The 12,428-nt window shown below is 48.5% G+C and overlaps 1 protein-coding gene across 1 annotated transcript in view; it reads right to left on the bottom strand.

Annotated features, from left to right (window-relative positions):
* The window catches only part of RNF10 (ring finger protein 10), a 551,920-nt gene that overhangs the window by 167,831 nt on the left and 371,661 nt on the right, over window positions 1-12,428 (bottom strand). The window contains exon 13 of the mRNA XM_078667693.1: window positions 7,167-7,310. Coding sequence (XP_078523819.1) covers window positions 7,167-7,310 — 144 coding nt within the window. The remainder of the gene's footprint in view (window positions 1-7,166; window positions 7,311-12,428) is intronic.

Genomic DNA, 12,428 nt, shown 5'->3' with positions numbered 1-12,428 from the left:
AGATGCTGTCCAGGGTCCCCTGGTCCAGCTCCCATTCGTGGGAGGACGATTTCAGCCTGCTGAGAGTATCCGCCTTGACGTTTTGATCTCCAGGGAGGTGTTCCGCTGACAATGATATTCCTTGTTGAAGAGCCCATTCCCATATCTCCTGAGCCTCCTGAGATAGGGAGAGAGATCTTGTTCCCCCCTGCTTGTGTAAATAGTGCATCGCCGTAGTGTTGTCTGTTCTTACCAAAACCGGCGAACTTAGTATTCGTGGTAGGAAGGCTTGCAATGCCAAGCGGATCGCCCTGAGTTCCATCAGATTTATGTGCAATCGCTGCTCGTGTACCTTCCAACGACCGCTGACTTTAAGGTCCTGAAGGAAAGCTCCCCATCCTTCAAGGGACGGATCTGTCGTCACCACTAATGGAGGCACTCTTGAAAGAAAAGTCAGACCCTGAGATACATTTTCTTTTTGTGTCCACCATGCCGCTACCTGTACCATCACTGGTGTCACTCGTATTGTGTTGTCGAAGGATCCCTCCGCTTGACGCCACTGAAGATCGATCTGTTCCTGCCATGGGCGCATCCTTAATCTGCAGTGAGGCACAAGGGGAATGCAAGATGACACCATGCCCAGCAAGGATTTGTACCTGCGGACTGAAAGAGACTTTCTTTTTACAAAGTCTTGGAAGAGGGACACAATCCTCAGTTGCCTTTCTTCGGAGGGAAACGCCTTGTTGCAGTCAGTGTCTAGTATTCCCCCAGAAATGTGATCACTCTTGTTGGTTGGAGGTTTGACTTTCCTTCGTGAAGAGTCAAACCCAGTTTGGTGAACAAATCTATGCAGGCCTGTGTTGACGCTCTGGCTTGTGCTTTCGATGGGGCTTTGACTAACCAGTCGTTGAGGTAAGGAAATATTTGATGTTTTTGCTTCCTTAACACAGCCGCCACTGGAGCCAGGCATTTTGTGAACACTCTCGGCGCTGACTTTAGGCCGAATGGCAGTACCTTGAATTGGTAATGTCTTCCGGCTACTAAGAACTGAAGGTACTGTCTGTGTGCAGGATGGATCGGCACCTGGAAATACGCGTCTTGTAGGTCTAATGTAGTCATATGATCTCCTGGGTTCAATAACGGAAGGATGTCCTGTAGAGACACCATCCTGAAATATTGCTTTTTGAGATAGATGTTTAAGGATCTGAGATCCAGAATGGGACGCCATTGGAGCTTGTTTTTCTTGACAAGAAAAAACGGGAGTAAAACCCCTTGTTTTCTTGGGCATTCGGTACCGGTTCTATTGCTCCCTTTCGGAGCATTGTCCGAATCTCCTGCTGGAGTTGATGCAGATTGTTGGCTTTCTGATGCATCGGTGGCGTACAAGGGGGCGTTTGTTTAATTCGGCCACACCCTGGAATTTCTTCAATTTTGAGGATCCAGTGGTCCATCGTTATTTTTCGCCAATTTTGAAGATGCTGAGCAATCTTTCCACCCAGGGGAGCACTTGATCTCTGGAATGTTGACATAGTAATATCTCCCTTGTTGATATCCTCCTCTATACGAGGACTGCCCTCTACCTCTGGAGCCACGAAAAAGGGCTTTTCTGTACTGCAGTGTTCCCAAAGCCTTTGCAGTATCAGTATCCTTCTTGATACTCTGCAGAGTATCATCAATATGCTTCCCAAATAGATCATCCCCATTGAATGGGAGGTCTAGAATCTTGTTTTGAACTTCCGGCCTAAAAGCTGTTGCTCGTAGCCATCCCTGCCTGCGCAGGACTGCTGATCCTCCCAAAGATCTAAATGCCGTCGTCGCTATATCCATAGTGCAGTCTATGACTTCAGCCGAAGTCCTTTCCCCTTCCAGGAGAATCTTCCTGGCCTCCTGCTTCTCCGGTTCCGGCACCTGGTTAATGTATGGAGACAGGTCACACCACATTTGCCTGTCGTACCTTCCCAAGATAGCGAAGGCATTAGCGGCTTTAACCAGCAGCGCTGACATGAAGGAAAAACGTTTTCCTGCATTATCCAGTCTTCTGCCCTCTCTGTCCTGAGGTCTCGTGATTGGAGCAGATGGGTTTCTGGACTTCTGCTGTGCCGCCTGAATCCGGCTTGGGATGACCCAAAAGACAAGCTGGAGCATCTATAGGCGCCTTATACTTTTTGTCTAGTCTGGCCAGAACCGGTGTCACCCTAGCTGGCGTCTCCATGACTTAATCCAAAGATGTGCCTGCAATGGTCATTACAGGCATCCCCTGGCGCTCCACTTAATGATCCATTTACACATTTTTAAAGAATAGTTCATCTGAAGGTTTATTCAAAAATGAAAACTGCTTTTTGTTTCCTTCAATTACTTTTCAAAACATTTTTTGTTTGGTAATAAAGTTCATCAATTGATGTAGTGAAAATGACACATTACATGCCCAATGCATTTCGGGCTGTTCGCCCTTCATCCGGGGCAAAAGGTGTCATCCTTCTGAAGGCTTTAACCGTTTGAATTGATTCGCGCGCAGGGCGCAGTTTCTAAATCTCCATATCGTGTTGTTGTTCGCGTGACGCGAGTAGTCTCTAGAGATCTGACCATTCACGCGGTAGGTTAAAGAATGTGAAACCTAGCGCCAGGGGATGCCTGTAATGACCATTGCAGGCACATCTTTGGATTATACCTTTCGACGTCTTTGACAAGGGACGCCACCCAGGCTGCATACCTCACGAAAACAGAAATTATTCTTATTTGAACCTTTTTAGGAACATTCCCGTTGTGCGACCTCCCATTCTATCTTAGTACTATTCCGTCTCCATGACTTAATCACTTCTCCCAAATATGACTCATGATAGGCAAGGACCGCACAGATTAGCGATACGATTCCTTGAAGTCTTATAAAAAGTATTCCGCTTTATCCTCAGTCATGGTGAGTGCAAATCTCTTAGTGGCTCTTTCCACTAAATTATGAAAACCACCAATGTCCTCCGGTGGAGAATCTACTGGCTTCGGCATAGGAGTTGAAGGTGAGGGGATGAGATAGTCATTCCATTCTGCACTCTGTTCCGCAATCTCTCCATCCTCATGGTCATCATCCGTGGTGTCGTGTTGTGACGCTGGTGGTGGAGACCTAGCAGTAGGCTCCGGCAAAATCTCTCTCCTACGCACTGGCGTGCGGAGTAGCCTCTGGTACTTCCTGAGTGGCTGGAGTCGTTGCATATCTTCTATAATCCTCCAACATGCCCTGGAGGTCCTTCAACAAAGAGGATGGTACACTTGTCATATCCTCACGTTCCTGTTGGCGATATTGGTGCTGTTCTTGGGGATGCTCTTGAAAACCCCCATATTCTTCCTCAGAATCGACCTCCTGGTACTTGACTTGTAATTGCGAAGGGCTACTCCCAAAACCATAAGGACCCTCGTCATCCTCATCCTCCGAATCTTCCTCTTCCAGCAGGTGAGATGGAACCAATGGAGACACCTTGCTTGGCGATGTAACCTCTGGTGTTATAGGCTTTTTCCAGGGTACCAATCTTTTCTCTGGTGTCTTTTCCGTCGTCGACGAGATACCCGTCGCCGTCGACCATGTTATCGTCGCCGACGCCGCCGACATTGTAGTTACCGTCGTCGCTGTCCTAGTCGTCGCTGCCGCCGTCGTCGACGTGGCAGTCGACGATGTAGATACAGCGTCGACTATGAAACCGTCGACGATATCGCCGTCGACGGTGAAAGCGTCAACGCTGCCTTTTCACTAGCTTTTACCACTTGACGTTGATGGTTTTGTCGTCGATGACGACATCTTTTTCGACGGTCCCGTCGACAGCACTGAAACACTTCCTTTCTCCTCAGAAGGCATAGAGGAAGTTCTCTTGATGGTAATCTTAACTGAGGCGATTTTGGAGGTTCTGAGGCAGACTTCTCTTGCTTTACCTCAGAAGCAGAACCCTTCTTCCCCTTAGTTTTGCCTGAAGGGGATTTTGAGGGACTGCGCCTTGAAGACCCTGGGGTGGTCTTTTTTGGAGCCTTCTCAGGTCTCTCCCCTGAAGTATGTGTCTGAGGCGATCTACTTCTCTTTTGAGATCTTAGACGATCAGACTCCTCCTCCCTCACTTGAAGATTTCTTTCCTGGCTTTCACCTTCTAGAGCCAAATCAGCAGCCTTCCCTCACGATCCCTCAAGGTTTTATTTGAAAAGGTTCGACATGCCTTACAATCATCTGTCTTATGGTCGGATAGAGGCAGTATATGCAATCTTTGTGAGGGTCATCTGTATAAAGCCTCTTAGAGCAGGTGGAACAAGCTCTAAAAAAAAAACTTTTTCTCCTTCTAAGACATGGTAGATGAATAAGGAATTCCAATAAGAAGAAATTAGAAGCTGAGACCACAAATCTCAGTCAAAAAACTGTTGAAGTGAAGTTTGAGCAGAGCTCAAAGGAGACTCCTTAGCACAACGTGCGGTAGAAAATCTGAGGGGCAGAAGGTTCTCAGGAGTGTTCTAGAGGGTGAGGAGCTCTGATTGGTTCAGGGAAAAGTTTGGGCCTTTTTTACATAAAGGCTATGGGTTGCAGAAGGGAAATGGGCCTAGGTCTCTTCATTTTGCTATACTACTAAGCATTGCTTTTTTATATAACGGAGACTCCCGTCTCGACGACGGGGAATGATTCAGGCATGTGAATCTATGAAAGTTCCAATACTGGAGTAAAAGGTAAGTACCACCGACGCAATCCTAAACACTTTAGGCAAATATCAGGCAGGGAACCCTGAACTCCCTAGTAGAACCTATACTAGGAAAAACAACCTAAGCATGAAAACACATTCAGAGGTATAGGCAAAAAGCTTGGCACATGATGCATGAAAACACATTCAGAGGTATAGGCAAGCAGCTTGGCACATGATGCATGAACACACATTCAGAGGTATAGGCAAGCAGCTTGGCACATGATGCATGAACACACATTCAGAGGTATCAGAACACAGGGTGAGCAAAACATACTACACAGTACATTTCCTAACACCCAAAAAGCAATAGCACATGAATCATAACAGCACATGAATCATAACAGCACATAAATCATATTAGGGTCCAGGTTGCGCCACTGCGCCAACACCTAAACGTAGCAGCTGCCCACTACTTGCTGGGCAGCTGGGGACAATAGCAAGGGGCCTAAACGCTGCAGCTGGGAGTAAGTGCTGCGCAGCTGGTGAAGGCCAAGGTAGGGATGAGTGAGTGCGACTCGAGTCCAAAGAACAAGTCCCCTAAGAAGCAAAACCTAAACGGTGCAGCTGCCCACTACTTGCTGGGCAACTGGAAAGCAAACAGACAGGGGCCCTCACTGGCCCTTAGGAGCAAAACTGCGCCAAACATGGGGGGCCCTCTAGGCTCTTAAAACAACTGGGGCTTCGGGTGAGCTCTCCGAACTGGGGGAGCGGCCCGCTGCCAACCGGGGCCGCTCTACCCTCTAAAATGCCCCCAAAATCGTTGGAGTCCCGCTCGGGGGACTCGCGAAATAATGGCCCCTCTGAGCCCTTGTGGGCTCACCACAACAATGCCCCCAGGAGCCTCTTGTGGGCTCTGAATACGAATGTGCCCTTCGTTGGAGTCCCGCTCTGGGGACTCGAAATGATAAAATGCCCAGGAGCCTCTCGTGGGCTCAGAAACCGAGGAAGCTCTGAGGAGCGACCCGCGGGGACGCCCGCACACACCGGCTGGTTGGGAGGCGGCGTCTCCTCTGTGGCATCTCCTCTTGGCGGCTCTCCTCATGGCGCGGCACCCGGGGCGGGACTTCCAGGTTGTCTCCGGTCTCCCTCTCCACACGGGAGACCGGAAAGGCGGGACAAAGGCTTCTCCTCCGCACTGGCAGCCCCGGGGCTCTCCACAGCTCACGGGAGCCCCGGGAGGACTTTTCTTCTTCTCTGGGCTCGAGGAGGCGGGGTGGGCTCCCGACCTCCTCCCTACAAACACCACTTCCAGGCCGCACGCGTCACTTCCGTCCTGCGGCCCTGCCCACAGTCAGGTGGGCCGCGAGCCGTGGCGGCATTTCCCGGGGGCAAAACTTGAGGGGTAGGCTCCCTCGAAATGAAGGATAAAAGTAGAAACGGGATGGGCACCCGTAAAAATAACGGCGGCATGAACGGGGTAGGCACCCGTGATTAGGAATATCAAATGCAGGTATAAAGCAGGGTAGGCACCTGCTAATATCAAAGTAAGCGGGGTGGGCACCCGCGCTGCCATTAATAAAGGCAGCCATGAGGGGTAGGCTCCCTCAGCAACAGGGCAGGTTAGGAAAAAGCGCTTCCCAGGCGCCAGGGGGCACAGAGACCAGCAAGCCCCCAAGGGAGGACCCCTAAAGAAAGAAAAGGGCCCACAGCAACCCAGTCCATCAGCAATCCAGGGGCTGGGCAGGGTCCAGGGAGGCAAGCCTTCCCCTGGGCCCCAGCAGCAGCACGCGCCCCTGGTAGATTCTAGTCAGGAAAACAAGAACATTTTACAGGAGGTCACAGCCTCTTTTTATACGCAAAATCCTTTTGTCTCTAGGGTGCAGGGTGGGGGAAAAACCAGACGCAGCTGGTTTTGGAGCACTATGTTGCTCAGCCCCTCTCCCCATTCACTGGCAAGGCTAGGGTCATCAGTCGCACCACAGGGGGTGAAGCCAGCATTGTGTGGGGAAAAGCCCAGCCCTATTCAGGTCCCAGGTGCACTCCTCCCTCATCAATCATGCAGCTCTCCACCACCCACCGTGGCAGACCCATCCTGACTCCTGGAGCCAGGCTCACCAGCCAGCTCCAGCCAATCACAAGCCAGACAGCCAATTCACAAATTACACAGACATGCCAACTTCTAGAAGTGGCACTTCCACACTAGACAATAACGCCGCACACATCATCGCGCAGCATTCACTCTCACGAGTTCGCACATACCAAACTCGCCCCTGCACTCCCCACGCATCAGGAACTACCAGGGACACATACATTCCCCATGCATTCCTATGGGAGGGCAGGCCAACCTTACCACACACACGCACTTTACCCTAGGACACTGTGGTAAAGTGCGCAGAAACCAAAAATCACTAACACCAAGTCACATATCAAAAGCAAAAAGGTTTAGGGGTGAACCTGCCAGAAGGCCCAAGTCCAACACTCCCCGTTCGCAATATGGACTCAGTCTCAAGCAAACAAGTTCCAGTAGGTCAGTGAATAGCTCACCTGTCTCAGTTGTGGGGCTGTAGCCAAGATATGAGCTATTGCCTTCCATACTGTTCGAGAGATTTGGTAAGAGGGCATCATCAGGGCCTTGCATGAATGCTGGAAACTGCTGCAGGTTCTCAAGCGCAATCCGTGCCTCTGGATCTAAAAAATACAAAATAAATAACAGGTCAAACTAGTTACAAGACCCAGAAACAAAGAATGGAAAACAAATAAAACACAAACCAACTAGACTCACAACACAATGAAAACTCAAGTCTGAGGGACCATGACAAATACCACCCATTTTAAGACTTCAAACAGTATAAATGAAATCTATAACAAGCAATGAAATGTGAATTCTGCTCCAGAGCAGATTCACTCTCCTCTGATGTTATTTTCAGAGTCACAATTTACATTTCAGGGCTAGGGTGTGCTAAGTCTATTGTCAAACTCCGCTTTCTGATAAAACAATTTAAAGTCAAGTTGCTGATCAACACTGAGACAAGGCTATCCACTATCAAGTGACAGTACCTTTCAAAAACATTTTCACAAACTATTAGCCCATATGTCAAGAAAATATGATATGAATGGTTTGATATCTACTTAGTCAGATTGTATATCCCTGTGTTAAATAGATGCACTCAATGGGGAGAGGATGTAGCCTTAAGGCTAGAGAGGTCGACCTCTGAGCTGGGAACCGGGTTAGTCTCGACAACGACGCTCAAAATCAAGTGATTCTGGGCAAATCACTTAATCTCCCCATGCCTAACAATTAATGTGTACTCATGTAACGAAAGAACAAAAGTTACTTACCTGTAAACTGTGGTTCTCCAGTATTGGTGTCTTTCATAGATTCACATGCTTGAATATCCCCCGTCGTCGAAGTGGGAGTCCCACGGTACATAAAATAGCAGTAAAATATGCATGTATACATGAAAAATATTATAAATAAAAATATACATACATATAATGTAATAAAATGTAAATTTGAAAAGTACCATAGAACATAATAGGCCCATTGAAAAGCCTAAGGGAGAACTCACTTTAGTAGCATATTAGTGTCATTGTGTTTTGGTTCACATTCCAGCCAATCAGGCTGTAGCCTCCTCTAGAACCTTCTCCTCAGAAGCCCAAGTCCTCAGATTTTCGAAGCACAAAGTAAGTAAAAGTGCCTGAGGAGAAGAGAGCCTCTGAGGGGAGGATGTGAGGGTTGCATGTGAATCTATGAAAGACACCAATACTGGAGAACCACAGTTTACAGGTAAGTAACTTTTGTTCTTCTCCAGTATTAGGGGTGTCTTTCATAGATTCACATGCTTGAATAAGAGTAGAAAGCAGTAAATCACATAAGTCATAAAGGTGACATACCAAAGCAAGTAAGGTAAACATATCAGTCAATATGCAATAAATACCAAAATATTATTAGAAAAAACCTTTATGACTGGAGGCGGGTAGCAACAGAGGCTCACCTTTAATGGAAAAAATTCCGCAGCACCGCTTGACCTACTGCCGCATCCGCGGCGTCTGTTGATTGCAGGCAGTAGTGTTTCGTAAAAGTATGGCTGCTCGACCAAGTAGCAGCTCTGCAGATCTGCCTCAGGGGTACCCCCGTAAAAAGGGCAGCAGAAGTAGATACCGCTCTAGTTGAGTGAGCACGAACTGGAGCAGGAAGCGGCTTCCCAGCCCGTTGGTGGCAAAAGGATATGGTAGAGGATATCCACCTGGTTATGGTCTGTTTGGTAACAGGTTGTCCTTTGCAAGTTAGGCCATATGCCACAAACAATTGATCTGACTTTCTGACAGTTGCAGTTCGCTGAATGTAAAATTTGAGACAACGTTTCACATTTAACGAGTGCAAAGACCGCTCAGCTGGAGTTTGCGGAGCAGGAAAGAAAGTCTTCAGGATTACAGGTTCATTGAGATGAAAGTCACTGGGAACCTTCGGGATGAATTTAGGATTAGTTCGCAATGTCACAGCCTCATTGGAGAATTGTAGAAAAGGAGGCTGTATGGTAAATGCCTGAATGTCACTGACACGCCTCGAGGATGTCAAGGCGAGTAAGAGCAACTTTCCATGTGAGAAATTTTAGACTTGCAGAGTGGATAGGCTCAAATGGAGGTAGAAGCAGTTGAGACAAAACCAAATTTAAGCACCAAGCAGGTGGAGGGCGACGGATAGGTGGAAACATCCTAAAAAGGCCCTTGAAAAATTGTTTTATGATTCTCGAGGAACATAGAGATGTAGAACCATCATGACGGAAGCGGGAAATCGCCACCAGAAACACCTTAAGGGTTGAATGTGAAAGTCCTGATCTCGCCAGGGATAAAAAGAAAGGCAACATCTGTTCAGGTTTTGCAGTCATGGGGTCCAAATCTTTAGTGCGGCACCAGACACAGAAACGCTTCCATTTTAACTGGTAGGTTTTAATGGTGGATGGAGCGCGAGCGCGCGCTAAAACCTCTCTGCAGTCCTCGTCGATATTCAGACGTGCAAATTCATTGTATTCAGGTTCCAGGCATGGAGTTGAAGGTATGCCGGATCTGGGTGACAGATTTGTCACCGATTCATCGTGAGGAGGTGATGTAGAGGATGAAGCGGTATCGGGTCGGACTGTGAAAATAGAAGCAGGTCCGTGAACCATGGACGCCTCGGCCATTTGGGTGCAATCAGGATGATGTGGCAAGGTTGAAACTTCATCCTGTGAAACAGGCGAGGAATTAGAGGAAGTGGAGGGAAAGCGTAGATGAAGTCGTTCGACCAATTGATCGAAAATGCATTTCCGCTCGACTCTGTGGGGATGCCGACTTGCAAAGCGTTGGCATTTCTTGTTGGTAGCAGTCGCGAAACGATCCATCTGCGGCTGGCCCCGCCGCCGGAAGATGAAATCGACGGTTGGTTGAGTTACCACTCGTGATTGTCTGACGACGCCCGGCTGAGTGAGTCCTCCAGAGCATTGGCCACGCCCGGCACATGGATGGCTGTGAGATTAATTTGATGTTGAATCGCCCAATCCCATATTTCTTGTGCCAGTTGCGAAAGTAGGAGAGACCTCGTGCCGCCCTGCTTGTTGAGGTAGTGCATGCTGGTGGTGTTGTCTGTCCTCACCAGCAGAGTATGTCCCTGCACTAACCTCTGAAAAGACTTTAGGACCAAGAAAATCGCCAGGAGTTCCAGGCGATTGATATGCCAAGCACGTTGGGTCGCTGTCCACTTCCCTTTCACAGACATGCCGTCGAGATGCGCTCCCCATCCCTCGAGAGAGGCGTCTGTTGTAAGCGTCAGAGTCAGAGGTTCGTCTTGGAATGAACAGCCCGCAGATATGTTTGGAGGGTGAGCCCACCACTCCAGCGCTTTCTGGATGCGAGGTGTTAGAAGGACTTTGTCCTCGAATGACCCCGACACCTGTTTCCACTGTTTGTCTAATTCCTCCTGTAGAGCACTCGTGTGCAATATGCAATTGGGGATAAGCTGGATGCACGAGGAAGCCATGCCAAGGAATGATTGAACATTCGGACAGAAACGTACAATTTTGACTGTAGAAATTGCACCATCTTTACCATGCGGTCCTGTCCCTCGTCGAGAATCTAGCGAGGCTCCGAGAAAATCTCGCCTTTGCGACGGATGAAAGTGTGACTTCTGGCAATTGATTGAAAGCCCCAAAGTTTGGAAGAGGGAGACGCAGACCTGAGTGTGCTGCTCCGTCAGCTGAAAAGTCTTGGCCTTGATGAGGCAGTCGTCCAGATATGGATAAAATTGGATGCCTTGCAGACGCAGGAAGGCAGCTACTGGGGCCAAAATCTTGGTAAAGACCCTCGGCGCTGATCGAAGGCCGAATGGTAGGACTTAGAATTGAAAGTGCAGCTGTCCGACTGAAGCGTAGATACTTCCTGTGTCTGGGGTGAATTGGCACATGGAAATATGCGTCATGGAGGTCGATCGTTGAAAAGAATTACCTTGGATTGAGATACTTTAGAATTTGAAGCAGAGTTAACATCTGAAAAGTTTTCGAAATGATAAATTTGTTCAGGGCCCATAAATCCGAAATTGGACGCCACTCCCCCGACTTTCTTTACTTGGAAGAATCGGGAATAGAACCCCTTGCCGCGTTGACCTTGCGGCACTACCTCGATGGCTCCTTTTTTGATCATCAATTTTACCTGGGCCAAAAGTTCTTGGAGATGGGGAGAGGGTGGCCCCGAAGGTGGACGAGTGGGAGGGTATTTTGTAAACTCCAGGGTATGTCCCTTGGAGATAATGTCCAGGACCCATTGGTCGGAGGTGATTTCGGACCATTTGCAAAAGTACTTTGAGATGCGACCTCCAAGATTTACAGTCGGCAGAAGAAAGGAACTGAGACTGTCACTGCTTTTTATTGTTTGAGCCACCTCTATGTTGTTTTTCGTTGGTATGGTCTGGTGGTGAACTGACGATTTTGGGATTGGAAGGAACCCCTCTGCCGGTTATCGTTGTAGGTGTTGTACGAACGATATTGACCTGATCCTCGAAAAGTAGAGGAACCTCCGCCTCTACCTCGTGCCCCCCGAAAGGGCCGCTTCTTGTACTGGAGGGTAGCTAAAGACTTTGCAGTGTCTGTGTCCTTTTTTATCGCCTCATGGGCATCATCAACATGCTTGCCAAACAACAAATCTCCGTCGTACCGCAAGTCCAGGACTCTTGCCTGTACCTCTGGGCGGAAGGTGGTAGACTTCAACCAGCCTTGACGCCTCAAGACTGCAGCCCCAGCCAATTGACGAAAACCCGTGGAGGAAATGTCGAGTGCGCAATCAATAATTTCGGATGAAATTAACTCCCCCTCTTGTATAATGGTCTGCGCTTCTGCACGGATGACATCAGGTAATTGAGGAATCAGTGCGGCAACCTCGGACCACATCTGGCGGTCGTAACGGCCCAAAATAGCCAAAGTATTAGCCGCCCTCACAGAAGTAGCCGCCATGGTTGTAAATTTCTTTCCTATAGAGTCCAACTTGCAGCCTTCCTGATCAGGAGGAGACGTGAGTGGTGTAGCAGGATTGCGTGATCTTTTCTGTGCTGCTGAGTTATAACCGAATCTGCTTTCGGTTGTGACACCAAACAGGCCGGGGAAGACGCCGGAGCCTTATATTTTCTGTCCAATCTGGGCAAAACTGCAGGTACCGAGTTTGGATGTTCCATTAATTTAAGGCCCTCCTGCCAAATCTAGTCAATGATTGGTATTGTGTGGGATTGCCTTTGTGAGAGGTCCTTAAAATCATACAAGAAGCATTCACTTTCATGTTGTT

Source organism: Lissotriton helveticus, chromosome 11, assembly GCF_964261635.1.
Source record: "Lissotriton helveticus chromosome 11, aLisHel1.1, whole genome shotgun sequence".
NCBI lineage: Eukaryota > Metazoa > Chordata > Amphibia > Caudata > Salamandridae > Lissotriton > Lissotriton helveticus.
This window is presented reverse-complemented; position numbering and strand designations above follow the sequence as displayed.